Source organism: Manacus candei, unplaced genomic scaffold (assembly GCF_025592945.1).
Source record: "Manacus candei isolate 608988 ecotype Guabito, Panama unplaced genomic scaffold, ASM2559294v1 h1tg000113l, whole genome shotgun sequence".
Classification (NCBI taxonomy): Eukaryota; Metazoa; Chordata; class Aves; order Passeriformes; family Pipridae; genus Manacus; species Manacus candei.
Window position 1 is genome coordinate 3,980,108 of NW_026138161.1, and position 19,625 is coordinate 3,999,732.

At 53.0% G+C, this 19,625-nt stretch overlaps 1 protein-coding gene across 6 annotated transcripts; it reads right to left on the reverse strand.

Annotated features, from left to right (window-relative positions):
- Window positions 1–8,333: 8,333 nt before the first annotated feature.
- LOC127461798 (uncharacterized) lies at window positions 8,334–18,746 on the reverse strand. 6 transcript variants are annotated; one of them, XR_007900201.1, is made up of 25 exons: window positions 18,330–18,746; window positions 18,055–18,257; window positions 17,747–17,811; window positions 17,066–17,626; window positions 16,734–16,882; window positions 16,309–16,456; window positions 15,880–16,067; window positions 15,654–15,791; window positions 15,261–15,375; window positions 14,952–15,089; window positions 14,534–14,710; window positions 14,263–14,409; window positions 12,643–12,791; window positions 12,218–12,365; window positions 11,789–11,976; window positions 11,563–11,700; window positions 11,170–11,284; window positions 10,872–11,009; window positions 10,454–10,630; window positions 10,174–10,329; window positions 9,914–10,015; window positions 9,407–9,509; window positions 9,088–9,132; window positions 8,451–8,797; window positions 8,356–8,384 (listed from the first exon to the last, which is right to left on the reverse strand). XR_007900201.1 is itself a non-coding variant. In XM_051769853.1 (24 exons), exons 2-24 carry the CDS (start codon window positions 18,167–18,169, stop codon window positions 8,706–8,708), a joined length of 3,492 nt encoding a protein of 1,163 aa, XP_051625813.1. In that variant the 5' UTR covers window positions 18,170–18,257; window positions 18,402–18,746; the 3' UTR covers window positions 8,334–8,705. The 6 variants fall into 6 exon arrangements, 4 of the variants coding, with proteins under 4 accessions (XP_051625813.1, XP_051625812.1, XP_051625809.1 ...); XR_007900200.1 differs by having other exon boundaries at window positions 8,365–8,384; window positions 8,418–8,797; XM_051769853.1 differs by having other exon boundaries at window positions 8,334–8,797; window positions 18,402–18,746.
- Between the last annotated feature and the right edge of the window lie 879 nt (window positions 18,747–19,625).

The window sequence follows — 19,625 nt, forward strand, 5'->3', positions numbered from 1 at the left end:
TGAACGGGAATGACTGAACACTTGCCTGTGATGCTGGCAGCATGACAGCCCTTTCTCTGTGGCCTGGGTAGAAAAGTGCCTTGGCTTTCTCATAAAAATTATGTTGCATGGGGCAACATAAGCACATAGACCTGTTGGAGCAAGTCCAGGGGAGGACCATGAAAATGATCAGAGGGCTGGAGCACCTCTCCTGTGAAGAAGGACTGAGAGAGTTGGAGGTGTTCTCTTCTGGAGAAAAGAAGGCTTTGGGGAGAACTTATAGCACATTCCAGTACCTAAAGTAGCTACAAGTGTTGGAGATGGACTTTTTGTGAGGGCATATGGTGATAGAACAAGGGTTAATAGCTTCAAATTGAAAGAGGAGAGATTTAAAGTAGATATTAGGAAGAAATTCTTGAGGGTGGTGAGACACTGGTACAGGTTGCCCAGAGAACTTGTGGATGCCCCATCCCTGGGAGTGTTTAAGGCCAGGCTGGATGGGACTTGGAGCAATCTGGTGTAGTGGAAAGTGTCCCTGCCCATGGCAGGGGGTTAGAACTGGATGGTCTTTAAGGTCCCTTCCAACCCAAATCATTCTGTGATTCTATGAAACCTTTCTTATCAGGAGGAAAATGACAAATGTCAAATTTTTGAGAGAAAACATTTCCTTGCTATGAATTTATCTGCACAGAGAGGGAGAGGCTGAGACAATCAACTGAAAGAAGAAGAAAGCCTGGCCCTTGGGGCCCTTGTTGCTGCTCTGTGGTCTGAGTCGGCACTGTCATGCTGGGGCAAAATTGGACAAACCAGCCACAGCCCTATTTCATTTCTCCATTATCTGAGAAAGGGCTGAGTGAGGTCCCTGACCCTGGGCCAACAGCTGAAGAAGCCCTTCTTTTCTCTGCCTCTGGCCTGCTGGGGTGGTTCTCTCCATGGCAGGGTTTTGGTTCGACTCTCTTCCCTAATGTCTGTAACAATGTGGCAGTGCAGGCATGAGGAGATCCAGGCAGTGTCCAGAGGGATGAGAGCCCTGGCCCCACTCACCAGTGAGCTGCCTGCACTGAGGGAGAGGATGGCCTTGTAGTAGTGCTCAGAATGACTGCTATACTAGAGGCACGATGAAATCACTGTCTAAATCCCCCCAGTTGCTATTTAGGGCACATACAGGCTCTATGAGGAAGCTGAGGCACACGTTTTGACCTCAAGTAAACATCCCTTCCAGAGACTTTCCTAGGTAAAGCTGTCAAATGAGGATCTACCCATATGAAGTGCGCCTCAACTTGTCTACCCCTCCTTGGGGTCAACAAGTGAGTGCCCACATCATTTTCCACGCTGCCTTTGTCCCCGTTGATGCAGTGCAGCTCTCTGGGTACCACACTGGAGTACATCTCCCTTTCTCTCATTTGTAAAGGAGTTATTTATTGCCACTGACTGCAAGATGGTGAAGTGGCTCCTGGCAGCCATGTAAAATGCCTTAACAGATCATTGATTGCCACAGATGAGAAGGCAGCAATTACACTATTTACACCACAGTTGTTTTGTTTTACAGCCTAATTCGTATTCATTCCCCTGTAACAAACTTCAAAGAAAAAGCACCCGTTCATTGGTGTTACTCATCTGTATAATTAAACAGTTAGCCCTGTCAAACAGATAAAGGTTCATTCAGGTTTTGCTTGCAACGTGTTTGCTCAGTGGAAGGGTGTAGCCCCTCAGAATTGGCACAGCTGCATTAAAACCAGCTCTGTTAAAGTGATGAATGGGGGTTTGGATAGTTATGCAGGCTGCTCTTACAATGGGAATGGTGTTGATTTTAGACCACAGGGTGTTTGCTTAGGTTTTGGGGCTGTATTATCATCCCAAAGCTTCCTAGGTTGAATAGGCTGAGCATTCAAACCACTTCAGATGAAAACAGAACCAAGCATGTCCCACACCTCCAAATCCTCTCTCTTTCCTAGAGTACTGGAAGGGATATGAGTGTGACTTCTTCCCTTCTTAAATCTGAACATGACAGTTTCCAAATGGGATGATCTTGTAACATCTCTTTACCATCTCTGTCCTTTGCACTGGGATTGCAAATAGGGAGTGAATAACACTGATCACTCCAGATGGCACTGCTATTTGATTTTCTGGTTTATAATTGGCTTACATTTCCTTTTTGCCTGCCTTGTGCTCTTTGCATTTTACAGGGAAAGGATGGAACTATGTGGGCACAGCTCTGTCCCAGATCACCCTGTCCGTGGAACAACCCTGGGGGAGACTGCATTGTCCTGCTCTGACCACCTCTTTGTGGCTTCATTTGAATCCCAAGGAGATGCACCTATGAGGTTCTAATCAATGCTAGCCTGGCTTGCAGGGTCTGATTTATTAGTGTTGGATAAGCTTTGCCTGCCTATGTTGCTTTCCTTTAGGTGGTGTGCCAGACTTGGTGTCTGCATCCCCCACTGAGAGTGAAATTTGTTTTGACCAAGGCTTGAGCTCTTATTCTGCCTCTTCTCAGGTCATTTGGGTGCCAGTGAATTCAATGCAACCATGAAAGACCTTCTAAACTCCTTATAATGACCAGTGCAGTGCTCCATCACTCTGCTTGGTTTGACCACTGCTGTCTGTGTCTACCTTTTTTGCACTTTATCCTGTTGCTGGATTTCACCAGACCAAGGTGAAAGAGAAGATCTGTGCTGGGTTCTGCTCTGGGACCTGTGTGGTCTAGTGACCAGCCTTTGCTGTAAATCAGCCTGGTGACAACTTTTAAGGGTTGTTTTTGTGGTTTTGTTTGTTTGTGTTTTTTGTTTGGTTTGGGGTGTGTGTGTGGGTTTTTGGTTTGGTTTGGGTTTTTTTTGTGTGTGTGTTTTGTTTCTGATTTTTGTTTGTTTGTTGGTTTGGGTTTTTGTTTGTTTGTTTTTGTTTTGGTTTGGTTTGTTTTTTTTTTTTTCCTGAGAATCACTTATCTAGTCCTTTCATGGTTTTAGAGAAGTGATACCTGCTATTCCTGTGCAGGCAACACTGGGGGCATTGGGTAGTGACTTGAAACAGACAAGAATCAGATCTGCTCTGCACTGCTGTGAACTTAGAGGAAGTAAAACCATCAGAGATGGATCAGACCTCTCAATCCTACCCACACACATCCTCCAGACTTCTGGCACCTTGACATATGCTGCTTGCCATGGGTACTGCTGGTGAGTCAGGCACAGAAATGAAGTGCTCTCCCCAGTTTAGGTGCATGTACCCTTAATGCAACAAATATATGTACTTCAGTAGTTTACATGTATAGATCCTTTTACATTTCTATCCTTTCTATCAGGACTTGTTTGTCAGCAACAAGGTGTGTGCCCAGCTTTTAGTTTTGATTCCTAATAAAACATTGGCTTGGGTGTCCAGCATGGGAAAACTAAGCTTTCAGTTGCTTGGAGAGCTATTTTCTACTTTTCTATTCAGAAATGTGGATTATTTGGGTAAATAAATGCCTTTTTGCTGAGAGGAGACAAGAAAAAAAGTCTGGTCACTCTGACCGGACCCTCACTTAGTACATCTCTCTGTCTGTTTGCTTTTTGGGCACCTCAAACCTCCCAGAGCTGCTTTAGGTGAGGGCAAGAGCTCACCATGAGTGCTTAGCAATTCATTCAGATTCTCCCCTCTGCCCACTGTAATAACATTTCCCCAGCTCTCTGCCATGTCTCATTTTGAACAGAAATAGCTCCCGAATGTATTGAGATCGCAGAAGTTTCAAGTTTTTAATGTCCTTCATTTCTTCCAGATGCCCATAGAACCTCCTGCCAATTTGTGTCTTCTTTTTTTTTTTTCCAGGAACTTAGGTTTCATCCAACCAGCATGTCTGCAGCTTCAATTAGGGATTAGGAAGCAATTAGAGTAAGCAAAGAGCAGTACTGGGAAAAGGCCAATGACCTTGAAGTTTTCTCCGGGGAAGCAAGAAACCCACTAAGAGGCAGGACAAGATTTCACTGGCATTACACTGCAAGGTCATCCTAGCATCCCTATTCTTGCTGATTTTCCCTTAATAACCTAGGCTACTCTGTGGTTAATTTGTGAATCTAAGAGCTTGATTTAGGCTGAAATTCCCTTTCCTCCTGCAGGGTCTTTGTCCCTCTTCAAGCAGCAGCAGCAAAGTCAGGAAATAACTTGTGAACCAACTAATCTGGACAGGTGTTCATGGGCCTGGGAAAACCCATGTTCATGACCCAGAATTTACTTCACTTCTTAGTTCCACATCTTGTTCCTAAACGACATGAGAAAGGAAATTTTGGGTTTTGCATGGGCAAAACAAGGTGTCCTTCCCCTTAGGGTTTTTGTTGGAAAGAGATAAATTAATTTCTGACAGATTTCTGAAATCCAGACTAACTCATGAGATATTCAACCTAAAATGGGTACACAGTAAATAAAACTTCAGCCCAAACAACAGATATTTGAAAAGCTGTAGGCTAGAAAACCAAAATATACCAAACCTTTTTTGAACCAATCCTACTAAGCTGATAAGTCCATAGCAAAGTGTTGCTCACTGTTGTTCTCCATGGTGTTCTTGTGGGTAAACACCACTCCGTTTATGTGATTAGATAGTCTATATCTGCAAATCCTACCAGGCACACAGTGAACCAGAGGAGGAGGTTTATCTCAGTTCTCAGGCAATCTTGTTCTTTGCGTTCTTCTCCCCTTTGATTTAAGATGTGACAACAGGAAAATAAGCCACCAAAGTTGTCAAATTTAAATGTATCATTTCTCTGCTGTGATTCTTGAGTAGAGGAAACATGAAAAGACAAGTATGTTTCTAAGAAAACACTCCTCAAAAACTAAAACTAAGGAAGTAGAAATTAGAATCTTCATAAAATATATTATCTCTGTGATGATCTCTCTATTTCTGTTGTTGACAAAGTTTACTGAAGTTGACTGAGTTTCCACTGAGATCTCAAAAAATATTTATGTTGTTCTGAGGGGTATTTCATCCAGGCCCCACACAGAAAATCAAGAAAAATAGTTCAAGAATCATCTTGTCATGCACAGTATTTTGTGTGTCCCACCCTCTGAGAGGTGTCTGAGTCTACACATACTCTGACTCTTTCATTGCTCCAGGGTCTTGGGCCACTTGTTCACACTCATCCTCTCTTGCAGCTTTTGTCATATGCACTGGCATATTTTTCTGTGGAAGCAGAGTGTGTTGGTAAAGGGTGTGAAGGGCTGGCACATTCCCACATCCAGCTCTGATAAAATACTGGGAAGTGTCTGCCATCTGGGAACTCCCAGATAACTTAGATTAGGTTTATCATAAAAGTAAATATGCAAGTCAGTTCAGGGACTGCACTGTTGCTCCTGCCCTGGACATAAGCCAACAGAGCCATGTTGATTGCACACCCTACAACACAGCCTTTCTGATTTGCACACCTTAAAACCAAGACAAAGCAAGCAGAGAACTCAGCCAGGAACCCACCTTGCTCTGGAAAGGGATGGGTTGTTCCTGCCAAAACAGGAGAAGATCTTAACTTGGAGCTGTGACGGTTTCATAATCGCTTCGGCTCCATAAACCAGGAAAAGAGCACTTTGGGAAAGACCTACTACAGCTCAGACAACAGTGACAGATATTTTGAGGTGATGTTACCTGTAATGGTCCAGGAGCTTATAAGAACAATGAAGTCACCTTCTCTGATGGAACTTCAGGCAGGTGGGATTTTGCTCAGACTATTCTCAGAGTGCCTTTTTGGAGGCACACCTGAGAAAAAGGCTTTTTGGTGACTGCATCCTTCCCTGTGACCTTCTCATGCCTCAGCCAAGACCCAGGCCTGGCTGTATCACAGCCTTCAGGATCCCCCATCCCAAGGAGCAAATCCAAGGATGACAGAGACAGTCAGAGGAACATGGCAGGGGGATGCCCTGCTTTTGTGTTTCCACCAGCTGTGCCTTGCTGAGTGGACCTCCCTCTTGGCTTCTGCAGCAGAGAAGTGTTTCAGGGCAGGGAGCTGGAGTGGACCAGCACAATGGCTGGGTCATACTGGCACTAAGATGTGAAGAGGAGGTTCCCTTCACACCTTTGGCTGCACACTGTGAGTGCTAGGCTGTTGAAAATGCCCCAGCTTTATTTGTGGCCACTCTCAGGGAGCTGTGCCCACAGGCTGGGAAGGCAGGTGCTCTGCCTGGCTGGGTGCACAAGCTCTGCTGCTCAGTCTGCTCTGGCAGAGCTGAAGGAGGCACTGGGTTGCTCAATCCTGGCAAGCCCGGGCACTGAGGCTGAGTGCCGGTGCCTTAGAAGTGCCGAAGAGGAACGTCTGGGTGTTTCTGTGGTCGGGTAATAGCTGAATGAAGGCTTTCTTGAGCTGTGCCCTTGGCTTTGCACCAAAATTTAGCTTAAATTCTTTGTTGCATCAATTCCTCATTCTTGCTCGCAGTGCATCTTCCTGTCCTTGCTATGCACTGTTTTCAAGCTTCTCAGAAGTGCATTTCTTCATTATTTATCTAGTCTGACTGATTGCCTGGGCATTATTTTGTCCCTTGTTTGGGACCTCCCCTTTGTCATCTCCTATCGCTGTGATGACAGCATGAGTACTCCTTGCGTGAATGCTTGTGTGAATATAAATTCTCGCCAGCTTTTGCAACGCTTCATGTGTGCCAACATCCAGGGAAAGTGTAGAGCTGGGGTAGCAAATGCTGACACACAGTCTTCCTTTGAACAAAATCTTGAAGAAGACTGTGGGAGATATCTATATCTGGATCTAGTTTATCCAAACATGTGCTAGGAGAATGGGACTCTCCAAAAGCAGACATCATTATTAATGAAACTCAGGGTTTGTATGTGTTAGCTGAATTTCACACCTCTTTCCAAGTAATGGGAAAAATATTTAGGCCTGATAATAAGTAACGAATCCAGATATTTTTAAGAAGATGAATGTTTAGCTACTGGTTGTAGATAAATCCTTTTTTAACAAAGCATTTTAAAGAAACTATTTCAGTAGTTTTGGGCTACTGGTCCTAAGATGCCCTCTGAAATTCCAGTTCATCTGTGCTCCAGCAAGGATTTTGCTTAGAGGATGCAAGAAGAAGAATCCAATGTTTGTTTTTTTCTCTGACCTACTGCTGAGTAATTGAATCATCCCAAGCAACAAGCTAATGTTTTTCCTCCCTGGGAGAACATAATGTTACCAGGAAAAGGAGAAGAGGGAAAAAAAATCAAAAAGGCAGCTGCAGATATTTATTCCAAATGCCATACAGTGCATATCTGAGACCAGGAAAGAACATTTTTGTAGCTGAAGAAAATACTCAAAAATCCAAATGAGCACGGGTGGGTGGTGCTGAACCCCTGACACCTGTGGGGTCCAGGAGGGTACAGCAGACCTGGCTGATGCCATGGAAATGCAGATAGGCAAAACAAAGAATGTAGGACTTGAGTTCTGGCATATTTTTCAACATTTGCAGGGTACATACATGAATTATAGATGCTCAGAGGTGCTACAGCAGCAGCTTGACAGACTGGCTATTTCCATACAGCAAACAAGATGCTGAGAGAGGACAACCTGGCCTTATTATGACTTAGTGAGTACCCAAATGAGTATCCATCTTACAGTGACGTGGCTGAGCTAACTACTTTGAGCCAGGACCTGTTGTGGGTAAGTTTTTAATTCAATGTCCTGCGGGCAGGAAGAGAAATTAGGCAGAAACTCCCATTTCATTGCCCGGGACGGAGGCAGGCAAACTCGTGACAAGTATTGCTGTGTCATCTAGTAGATGCTAAAGTATCAAGCTTTTCTTTGCCCCAGACTGGCTACATGTGGGATTGGACTGCTCTGCTGCAGAGGTGGTAGCCTTATTTGCATGACTAAAATATCAGTCCTAATAATGCTCTAGTATGGATGCATGCACATTTCTTTCATTTCATGTGCTGTTTCTTTCATTTCATCCTTCCTGCAGTGTTGATTTTTAGGGCTGATGCAGTCTGTGGCCTGAAATAGTCATTTGGTCTTTGGTGAGGGAAAAGTTTCTAACCCTTGTTGGCTAGACATGTATTTTATGAACTTTTGTCCCTGTGAGATGATGGGAAATGAGTGAGTTTTTTTAATTAGACTGATCTAAACTGATATTGCCATGAATGAAAAAGCCCAGATAGAGAAGATGTGCTAAGTGTGTGGGTAAAGGCCTTTTAATTCACTGGCCTTGAGTGTGTCCAGCAAGATCTCCAGCTCTACTTAATGTTGTGGAACTGGACCTTGAGGACACGGATCTTTGCAGCCTGAACTGCCCTTGTGCCTCTGTGTCTGTGCCCAAGGTGCAAGGGGCAAAAGAAAGGCAGGAGCGAGCCTGTGTGCTGCAGGGCTCAGGGTTTGTGCCAATTGACTTCCACAAAGATGCAGCCAAAGGGGAGAAAGCAAATGTTTATTAATCTAAGGGGAAGGAGAGGGATGAACCTTCTTAACCTAAGGGGAAGGGGAGGGATGAATCTTCTTAACCTAAGGGGAAGGGGAGGGATGAATCTTCTTAACCTAAGGGGAAGGGGAGGGATGAATCTTCTTAACCTAAGGGGAAGGAGAGGGATGAACTGTGGGCAGGAGAAGGGAATAGGCAGGGAGGGAGGGAGCTGTACATAGGGAGGGAGCTGTACAGAGGGATGGAGAGGCCAGGAGCTGCCTGGCCTTGCCGCCAGGCTCAGTTGGGTCCAGCCCAGCACCGCTGAGAAGTGGTGTCTTTGCTGTTGTCTGGTGCTGTTCCAGGCACATTGGTTATCTTGGTGGAGAAGATTACTTAGTTACTGCCCGTCGAAAAGCAGACAAGACTGCATTCTGCATGGTGGAGTAGGAGGAGCAGTCATCTTTGGTCATGGCTTCCAGGGCTGGAAGAGAGAAGAAGGGAGCCACAGTCAGAGCCCAGATCTGTGGGGAGGTGAGGAGCCCCTCCTGCCAGGGCCATCCCAGCCAGCTCTTGCCATGGCCAGGAGGGAGCACGGCCCACCAGGATGAGTCAGAAGGTACTGGCCCTCAGTCCCCCCATGACCCTGAAATGTGTCTCTGCTCTGCCCGCCGCTCCCCTCGTCCATGCAGGGAGCAGAGCCCTGTGCAGGTGGGGCAGGGATTGCAGCTCCTCCCCACGGGCCTGCAGGGACACCCTGCTGTCCTCACTCACCCTTCATGACGGGCTGCAGGTCTTGCATGTGCCATGCGGCGACCCCTGGGAACAGAGAGCTTGTCAGGGCCCCAGCAGCACAGCTCCCCCCAAGCACTGCTGCCAGCCTGGCCACACGTCCTCCTGCCTGGCGGGGCTGAGCTCGGGGCCTTCCCGCATCGGGACACCCAAGGGGGTGGCTGGCAGAGGGTGGCAGCAGCAGCCAGGGCACTCGGGACTCCACAGCATATCCCTGGGCCGCATCCTGCTGCCGCTGCAGCAGCCGGGGCTGGGGCCGAGCTGTAGCAGGGTGGGGAGGGACCGCGGGCTTGTGGCTCACCCATGAACCTGACGACCACCTCTCGCAGGGGCTGCTGTGGGCTCTGCAGATATGGCAGGGCTTGGTGCAGGTGCTCATCCCTTCGGCTGACATCCTTGTCCATCTGGAGAGAGCAGAAGGGCATGGAGGGAAGGGTTGGCTGAGGTTCTGCCCCTTGGCCGGGCGCTGCCTGCACCCAGCAATGGCCTGCCCTGCCCACAGAGCCCTGTGGCCTGGTGGTGCTGGGCTTTGGAGGGAGCGGAGGACTGGGTGCTCCCGGGGAGCCATGGGGCTGCCCTGCCCCACGGCCCAGCTGGGCCAGGGCTCCAGCAGCCCCCTGGCTCGGGGGCAGAGGAGCCTGGAGAAGAGCCTGCAGAGCCAAAGGAAGGCAGCAGCATATGGGGTGCAGGCTGGTGTCCCACAGGTGGGTGCAGCAGTGGGCAGGGGCACAGGGCCAACCCCACACCCTGGGCATCTGGGGCTGGGGGCTTGTCCAGCCTGGGGCTGGGCCTTGGGGGTCGTCCTTACCAGGCAATCGCAGAACTTGATGGGCTGCTGTCTTCTCAGCACCTGCTCGAGATCCCTCCTCTTGAGGAAACTTGCAGCACAAAGCAGTGTTTCCCGAGAGGCCTGCAGAGCAGCAGAGAGTGGGACATGGCATCACAGCCCAGGGCACAGGACCTGCGTCTCTGGGCCAAGACCAGGAGGAGGCTGGAGCCTGCGAGGCACCAGGGCAGGAGACGGCCGAGCCCCCTGCCACAGGGACACCAGAGCCCACAAGTGCTCACCTCTGCCACGCACTGGTTCTCATCATGCAGATGGAAGAACAGGGGGACCAGGCTCTGGTGCACCTGCATATTCAAGGTCTTTCGTCCCTCTTCTGCAAGCAACTCCATCACCTCTTGGAAGAGGCGAAGGGAGAGCAGCTGCACTTGGGTGTTGTCCTGGTACAAAAGAGGAGAAAAAGACCTGAGCACTGGCTGCTCCAGGCCCAGCAGGCATAGGCACAGGCCAGAAAATCCACAGGGCAAAAAGTTTCCAGGCAGCACCAGGCACCCAGAGCCTTACGTTATCAAAGAGTGGCCGGAGCGCCTCAGCCAGCCTCGGGGCAGTGGAGCTGAATGCTTCGATGTCCTTGTCCTGGAGCATATTCAGGAATACAGAGAGGGTCATGGCAACCACATCTCCGTCTCCATCATGAAGCAGCTCCACGAGGTGCTCAGCCAGGCTGCAGATGCTTTCGGCCTGTGTGGAAGACAGTGCTGTGCTGTGAAGCCCTGAACAGCTGCACCACCAACAGCTCTCTGGCAGTGCAACCCCACGCTGCTGCCCCAAAGGCCTGTCCTACAAGGCCCAGGTAGCTGAAGAGGGAGGCAGGAGAGCTGGGAGCAGCTGCCACAGCTCCCAAAGCCCAACCAAGCCCAAGAGACTGAGCTCCCCAGCCCCAGGCTGCCAGTATGGCTTCAGCCGGGTGTCCCCTTCTCACCATTGAGGGATCCACACTGAGCACCAGGAGTCCTCTGAGTGCCAGGCGACGGCTCTCAGGGCACTGGCTCTGCAGGTGCCTTGATAGGATTGGCAGGACACTCTCATGACATCTTCTCCCCTCCACATAGTCCAGGAGCTGGAAGGCAGAGAGCAGTGATGAGGTGCCCAGGCTGCAAAAGCCCGGATCCGCCCAAGGCTGGGCCCAGGCAGCAGCACAGGTCGTGGGCAATTGAAGCTGTGAGAGGGCAGAGAGGGGGGAGGCAGGTGGTTGAGGCAGGGCTTGCCACCAGGCTCACCTCAACAAGGAAGGCCAGGGCAGGCAGCTCCCAACTGGACTTCTCCTTGCTGAGCAGCCCAAGCAGATGGGTTGTGATCAGGGAATAGAAGGGGATGAAAATGCTGTGCATCTCCCTGTCAAGGAAAAAAAAAGAGCCATCAACCCTGAGCAGGGTGAGCAAAGCTCTTCCAGGACTGACGCCCAGAGGCCTGGTCTTCCTCCCGTAGCCCTGCATGGACACGGGCTCTTTGGGAGGTGGCTCCTCCTGTGCACCCTCCTCTCGCTTCCTTTTCCTAACTGTTCATCCATCCCTTGGTGCCAAGACCCTCTGGCCCATGACCACAGGGGCTGTGTGGGGTGCCCCGTGCCCATGGGAGAGATGGTGGTGGCAGCAGGGAGAAGGGTGTCTCACCTGGCCAGCAGCCCCACTGCATAGTGGTGGGTGTCAGGATGGAGGAGGGTGTCCCAGCCACGCTTGCGTTCCACTGCCACCATCGCATCCTCCCAGTGCAGACAGCAGAGCAGGGCCTTGATGGTCTGTACTGCAAACCTGTGTGCACAGCAAAGGCCAGGTCATGCTGGGAGCCCTGGGCCCAGCCCCGAGGGCATGGGAGGGAGAGAGGACTGGGATGGAGCACCTGTTGGGGTCGTTGGGAAGGTCATGTTGCTCCTGGCATTGCCTCCAGAACGTCTTGACCTCCTCTGGCATCTGCTCTGTGCTCATGTAGACTTGGAAAAGCAGAGCCACGAGGAGTTGGGGGGCATAAATCATCAGTGCATCTTGGCACTGGGGCTCCTGCATGATCAGCCGCAGTGCCAGGGTTGCCTGCAATAAAACCACGTGGAGACAGCGCTCAGTGGCCAGACATCCATGAGCAGGGCCTGAGTGTGGGAGGGAGAGGGCAGGGGAGACACAGGGGGAGGAGCCGGCCTGGTGGCCCTGAACCTGCCCTTCAGCCAGCTTTGCAGCCCAATGCCTGAGGCAGGGAGATGCAGTGGTGGGGGAGGATGGAGAGCTGCTGGAGAGGTGACCTGGGGAGGAGGAAAGGCCAGTTGCAGAAACTCACAGCCAGGGCAAAGACGTCTTTGTTGTCGCCGTCGGAGGAGGACAGGCTGTACAGTGGCCAGTCCTCCATGACTTGCAGCAGTGTTGGGAGCACCTTCTCTGCTGTTGTTCCTGAGGAGGCGATGGTCCTCCAGATCATTGCAGCAGCTCTGTGGAGCCAGAGCCCTGTGTCAAGGGAGTCTTGGCCACAATGCCCTGGCCTGGGCAGCTGTGGGGGCCCAGGTGACAGAGTCACAGTGCCTTGAGGGGCAGGGAGGGCATGTGTCAGCAGGATTGGGGGCTGACAGGCCAGGGCTGGGAAATGGAGGGGTCAGAGGGTCCTGGAAGTCTCCATGTGTCTGTGAGAGCAGGTGGGACAGGCTCTCTGGGGTGATGGGTTCTAAAGGCTGGTGAGCCCTGAGCCAGGAGGGCAGCTGGGCCCTGTACCTGTCACACACTGGGGCACGGTGCAGGAGAGACATCACCACGTCATGAGGGTGTGCACCAACCAGGCTGAGAATGTTAGTGTGGAGGCTGACATCTGAAGACACATGGAACGTGAGGCACTGGTGGATGTACCTCACGATGGCCGGAACCTGGAGGGAGAATGGGGGAGAGTTGGAGAGCTGCCAGAGTGAGCAAGTTGCCCAGCTTCTCCGGAGAAATGCTTCCCTTCCCTTCACACTGTGCTGGTCTGAAAGGCTTAGGGGACCAGCAGATGCAGCTTGAGGTGCCACAAGACCCCTGGGGGATTCCAGCTGTTGCGACTTGCTGCTTACTTGCTTCTGATTGGGAATATCTTTCTCCTTGACAAATCTAAATTGGGGGCTGTGTTGGGTTCCTGTGGCCAGGTCTTGCTAGCAGGGGGACTACGAGGCTGGCGTCTGTTAGAAGCTGCTAGAAGTTTCCCCCCGTTTGGCAGAGCCAATGCCAGCCAGCTCCAGGATGGACCTGCTGCTGGACAAGGCTGAGCCAATCAGTAACAACAGTAATGCCTCCATGATAACATATTTAATCAAGGAAAGAAATTTATCGCACAGAGGAAAATTTCAGCCAGGGAAGAGCAGAGTGAGAAGATGGGAACAAGGTAGACACCAAAGTCAGTGCAGAAGGAGGGGCAGGAGGTGCTCCAGGCACCAGAGCTGAGGTTCCCCTGCAGCCCCTGGTGCAGACCATGGTGAAGCAGCTGTGCCTCTGCAACCCATGAAGGAGAAGCGGGCTGCAGAGATCCACCTGCAGCCCATGGAGGAGCCACAACAGAGCGGGTGGATGCCCAAAGGAGGCTGTGACCCTGTGGGAGGCCCATGCTGGAGCAGGGTCTTGTCAGGGGCCTGCAGCCCATGGAGAGAAGAGCCCACTCTGGAGCAGGTTTCCCTGGCAGGACCTGTGGCCCTATGGGGGACCCAAGCTGGAGCAGCTTGTTCCTGAAGGACTGCACCCCATGGAAATGGGATCCCTGTGGCAGCATTTTGTGAAGAATTGTTGCCCGTGGGGTGGACTCATGCTGCAGAGGTTCCTGAAGGAGTGTCTGCTGTGGGAGGGACCCCACAGGAAGCAGGGGAAGGAGTCCTCTCCCTGAGCAGCAGCAGAAACAACAACAGACCATAAGATCCATTGCCTGTCTCCCTGCACTCTTTGGGGAAAGAGGAGGTAGAATTTGGAAGGAAGGAGGGGTGGGGAGAAGGTGCTTTTAGGTATTTTTTTCTTCTCACTGTATTGCTCAGATTATGTTAGTAATAAATTTAGTTAATATCTCCACTTTGAATCTGTTTTGCCCACAATGGTGATCAGTAAGTGATCTCTCTCAGCTCCTAACTCCTGAATCCTTTGTTGGATTTTCTCTGCTCTATCCAGTTGCAGAGAGGAGTGAGAGAGTGTCTTTAGTGGGTACCTAGCATCCCTAAGAGGCCTGCCGAGCAGCAGAGACCAGGACATGGCATCACAGCCCAGGGCACAGGATGTGTATCCCTGGGCCAAGACCAGGAGAAGGCTGGAGCCTGCGAGGCACCAGGGCAGGAGATGGCCAAGCCCCCTGCCACAAGAACACCAGAGCCTACAAGTGCTCACCTCTGCCATGCACTGGTTCTCATTGTGCCAGTGGAAGAACAGTGGCACGAGGCTGTGATGCACCTGCGTATTTGTTCCCTCTTCCACAAGCAACTCCATGACCTCCTGGGAGAGGCGAACGGAGAGCAGCTGCACTTGGGTGTTGTCCTGGTGTAAAAGAGAAGAAAAAGGCCTCAGCACTGGCTGCTCCAGGCCCAGCAGGCACAGGTACAGGCCTGAAAATCCACAGGGCACAACGTTTCCAGGCAGCACCAGGCACCCAGAGCCTTACGTTATCAAAGAGTGGCCGGAGCGCCTCAGCCAGCTTTGGGGCAGTGGAGCTGAATGCTTCGAAGTTTTTCTCCCGGAACATATTCAGGAACACAGAGAGGGTCATGGCAACCACATCTCCATCTCCATCATGAAGCAGCTCCACGAGGTGCTCAGCCAGGCTGCAGATGCTTTCGGCCTGTGTGGAAGACAGTGCTGAGCTGTGAAGCCCTGAACAGCTGCACCACCAACAGCTCTCTGGCAGTGCAACCCCACGCTGCTGCCCCAAAGGCCTGTCCTACAAGGCTCAGGCAGCTGAAGAGGGAGGCAGGAGAGCTGGGAGCAGCTGCCACAGCTCCCAAAGCCCAGCCAAGCCCAAGAGACTGAGCTCCCCAGCCCCAGGCTGCCAGTATGGCTTCAGCCGGGTGTCCCCTTCTCACCATTGAGGGATCCACACTGAGCACCAGGAGTCCTCTGAGTGCCAGGCGACGGCTCTCAGGGCACTGGCTCTGCAGGTGCCTTGATAGGATTGGCAGGACACTCTCATGACATCTTCTCCCCTCCACATAGTCCAGGAGCTGGAAGGCAGAGAGCAGTGATGGGGTACCTGGGCAGCAGGAGCCTGGAGCCGCAGAGGCTGGGCCCAGGCAGCAGCACAGGTTGCAGGCAACATCGTGGGCAGCTGTGGCTGTGTGAGGGCAGAGAGGGGGGAGGCAGGTGGGTGAGGCAGCGCTTGCCATCAGGCTCACCTCAACAAGGAAGGCCAGGGCAGGCAGCTCCCAGTGGGGCTCCTCCCTGCTGAGCAGCCCGAGCAGGTGGGTTGCGATCAGGGAATAGAAGGGGATCAAAACGCTGCGCATCTCCCTGTGAAGAAAAAAAAAGAGCCATTGATCCTGAGCAGGGTGGGCAAAGCTCTCCCAGGACTGATTCCAAGAGGCCTGGTCTTTCCCCACCAGCCCTGGACGGGACACGAGAGTTTTGGGAGGTGGCTCCTCCTGTGCACCCTCCTCTCACAGCCTTTTCCGAACTGCTCATCCATCCCTTGGTGCCAAGATTCTCTGGCCCATGACCACAGGGGCTGTGTGGGGTGCCCCGTGCCCATGGGAGAGATGATTGTGGCAGCAGGGAGAAGGGTGTCTCACCTGGCCAGCAGCCCCACTGCATAGTGGTGGGTGTCAGGATGGAGGAGGGTGTCCCAGCCACGCTTACGTTCAATTGCCACCACCTCATTCTCCGAGTGTAGACAGCAGAGCAGGGCCTTGATGGTCTGCACTGCAAACCTGTGTGCACAGCAAAGGCCAGGTCATGCTGGGAGCCCTGGGCCCAGCCCTGAGGGCATGGGAGGGAGAGAGGACTGGGATGGAGCACCTGTTGGGGTCGTTGGGAAGGTCATGTTGCTCCTGGCATTGCCTCCAGAACGTCTTGGCCTCCTCTGGCATCTGCTCTGTGCTCATGTAGACTTGGAAAAGCAGAGCCACGAGGAGTTGGGGGGCATAAATCATCAGTGCATCTTGGCACTGGGGCTCCTGCATGATCAGCCGCAGTGCCAGGGTTGCCTGCAATAAAACCACGTGGAGACAGCGCTCAGTGGCCAGACGTCCATGAGCAGGGCCTGAGTGTGGGAGGGAGAGGGCAGGGGAGACGCAGGGGGAGGAGCCGGCCTGGTGGCCCTGAACCTGCCCCTCAGCCAGCTTTGTAGCCCAATGCCTGAGGCAGGGAGATGCAGTGGTGGGGGAGGATGGAGAGCTGCTGGAGAGGTGACCTGGGGAGGAGGAAAGGCCAGTTGCAGAAACTCACAGCCAGGGCAAAGACGTCTTTGTTGTCGCCGTCGGAGGAGGACAGGCTGTACAGTGGCCAGTCCTCCATGACTTGCAGCAGTGTTGGGAGCACCTTCTCTGCTGTCGTTCCTGAGGAGGCGATGGTCCTCCAGATCATTGCAGCAGCTCTGTGGAGCCAGAGCCCTGTGTCAAGGGAGTCTTGGCCACAATGCCCTGGCCTGGGCAGCTGTGGGGGCCCAGGTGACAGAGTCACAGTGCCTTGAGGGGCAGGGAGGGCATGTGTCAGCAGGATTGGGGGCTGACAGGCCAGGGCTGGGAAATGGAGGGGCCAGAGGGTCCTGGAAGTCTCCATGTGTCTGTGAGAGCAGGTGGGACAGGCTCTCTGGGGTGATGGGTTCTAAAGGCTGGTGAGCCCTGAGCCAGGAGGGCAGCTGGGCCCTGTACCTGTCACACGCTGGGGCACGGTGCAGGAGAGACATCACCACGTCATGAGGGTGTGCACCAACCAGGCTGAGAATGTTAGTGTGGAGGCTGACATCTGAAGACATATGGAACGTGAGGCACTGGTGGATGTACCTCACGATGGCCGGAACCTGGAGGGGAAATGGGGGAGAGTTGAAGAGCTACCAGAGTGAGCAAGTTGCCCAGCTTCCCCTGAGAAATGCTTCTCTTCTCCCCACACTGCGCTGGCCTCAAAAGCTTAGGGGTCCAGCAGATGAAGCTTGAGGTGCCACAAGACCCCTGGGGGACTCAAACCCTGGCCACAGACTGCTTACTTGCTTCTGATTGGGGACACCTTTTTCCTTGAAAAAGTCCAAATTGGGAGCATCAGTCACACTGTGTGTGGGTGTGGTGTCAGCGTTCACGATGCTCTCAGTCGTTGTGGTGTCGGACTTTTCCATGACATCAGTCGGTGTGGTTTCAGCATTTGTTACTTCATCAATCGTCGCAGTGCCAGAGATTCCTGTGCCATCCATTGATGCCGTGTCAAGGTTTGATGTGCCACCCATCGGCATCAGTGCGATGTCAGCCTTTGCCATGAGATCAGTCGGTGCTGTGCCAGAGGTGGTTGTCTCATCAGCCAAAGCGGTGTCCGAGTTTGCTGCACAATGAATCGGTGCGATGTCAGCCGTCGCCATGAGGTGGGTCAGTGTGGTGATAGGGCTTGTCAGGTCACGGGTCAAAGCAGTGTCAGAGGTTGCCGTGGGATCAGTCAGCGTGGAGTCGACATCAGGCTTTGCCTTGGGGTCGTTTGGCCTGGTGTCAGGCTGTGCCGTGCCCTCAGGTGGTGTGGTCCTGGGTGTTCTACGCCGAATCCCTATGAATTTCAGAAACCTCTGCAGGAGAAGAAAGGGCAGGGAAGAGAGGAAATTCCGATGGAGTGCTCCAACAGCAGTGCTCCAACCGCAGTGAGCGGTGACATGAGGCGCAGCCCAGGTGGAGATGGCTGCAGGTACCTGAACTGCTCTGCGGAAGCGGCCGCGGGCACGGACGTGTTCTTCTGTCCGGTGCTGGCCTGGATCTGCCAAAGGGCAATTGCAGTCAGGGCTGTGGGGTTGTGGGAGATGGCAGAGAACACAGCCCGGCCCTGTGCTCCACAGGCAGGGCCAGCATTGGGATGCCCAGTGGATGGAGCAGGGGTGCTGGGGGGGGTCAGCCTTGACCCCTCTTCCTCCCTCCCTTTGGCTGGGCTTGTTCCACAGGGGACGGGAAGGGGCCAAACTGGCTGCAGCCACCAGCCCTGTGGCCCAGCTCCAGCGCTCACCCTGCTGCAGGGGCTGGAAGTTTTGCATCTCCTCAGGTTGCCGTGCTGGGGCAGGCCCAGGGCCTTCGTTCTTCTTCCTGAGAAGCCTGCACAGGCCAGAGCGTCTCCCTGCCATGCCACAGTCTGGCCTCGAGGGCACCTGCAGGAGAGACAACTCGGAAAAGCCTCTGGTCACAAGTTCTGCAGAATGGCCCCAAGGGGACCTTCCACAGGGATTGGAGACCCCTCAGACAAACTGTGGGTCCCCAAGTCCTGTGGTCTGGCCTCAAGGGCACCTTCCACAGGGATTGGAGACCCCTCAGACAAGCTGTGGGTCCCCAAGTCCTGTGGTCTGACCCCAAGGGCACCTTCCACAGGGATTGGAGACCCCTCAGACAAGCTGTGGGTCCCCAAGTCCTGTGGTCTGGCCTCAAGGGCACCTTCCACAGGGAGTGATGATGCCTCGGAGAAGCTCTGGGTCACCAACTCCCGTGGTCTGGCCTCGAGGGCACCTTCCACCAGGAGTGGTGGTGCCTCGGAGAAGCTCCGGGTCACCAGCTCCTGTGGTCTGGCCTCGAGGGATGTTGCTAGTAGAAGAATCCTCGGAAATGCTTCGGGTCAGTGAGGAACGAGTTGGCTGCGAGGAAACTCCTCACAGCACCGCTCTGTCCCGTCCTGTCCAGACGCGTGCTCCGAGCACAGTGGCGTGGCCGTGTTGCTGCCACACACCTATATCAGGACGTGTCACAAAGGGCCCTTGGACACACTGCCCCATCCCATTGGCGATGACCACCGTGTCACAAAGGGCCCTGTGACACACTGCCATGTGCCCAGGGGCCTCCCCCAGCCCAGCCAACCTGCCCCAGGTTGCAAGGAATCCATTTCCTAAAGTGTCTCAGACAGCTGGACGTGAACTTTAGGAACGTCTCCAAAAAGGAGCAAACACTTCCTCCTGTGCCTGCTCATGGCAGCAGAAGCAGCCCCCTTGGCTGCTGACGCAGCCGCAGCGGGATGGGCACGGGGCCTCCACAGAAGCTGGCATGGCCTCCTTGGGAGAAATCCTGGCTGGTGGCCATCACAAACACAGGGGTGTTACACAGAGAAGCAAATTTGTGGGCAAGGGCACGAATGCTGCTCTGACCCCTTTGGCCAGGGCTGCACCGAAATTGGCAGGTCTGGCAAGTCCCTGCCAAAGGAGACCTGCCAGTGCCCCAAGTCCTGGCAGGAGTGGTGCCCATCTCCTGTCCCAAAGACTTGTGCCCCTGTGGACTTCCCTGCCAAAGGGCAGCCAGAGCCAAGAAGCATTGATGTCTGCGCTCTTGCAGGGGGCTGCTGGGAGGAGCTGCTGCAGCAATTGGTGGCACTGCTTGGCATCTGCCAGAGGGCAGAAGCTGTGGCTCCTTGCTGGAATGATTTCTCCATGGCAGTGATTACCTGCAGCACAAAAACCTCTTTGCTGTGAAGGCACAGAGGAATCTGGCATTTAATAATCCTAAATTCAGGAAAGCATTACTTCCCATTACTCAACACAAGGAGTTGAAAGACGTTGCAAGCTTCCCAATTTAACTTCATTGGGAGGACCGGAGAATGTC

What these genes read in the sequence shown, in the direction of transcription:
- LOC127461798 (XM_051769853.1), bottom strand. Translation starts at nt 18,169, where the DNA reads ATGGCAGGGAGACGCTCTGGCCTGTGCAGGCTTCTCAGGAAGAAGAAC. An exon ending in TCAGTGTGGATCCCTCAATG is followed by an intron (nt 14,711 to 14,951) that starts GTGAGAAGGGGA and finishes TCTTCCACACAG; the next exon opens with GCCGAAAGCATCTGCAGCCT. An exon ending in TCAGTGTGGATCCCTCAATG is followed by an intron (nt 10,631 to 10,871) that starts GTGAGAAGGGGA and finishes TCTTCCACACAG; the next exon opens with GCCGAAAGCATCTGCAGCCT.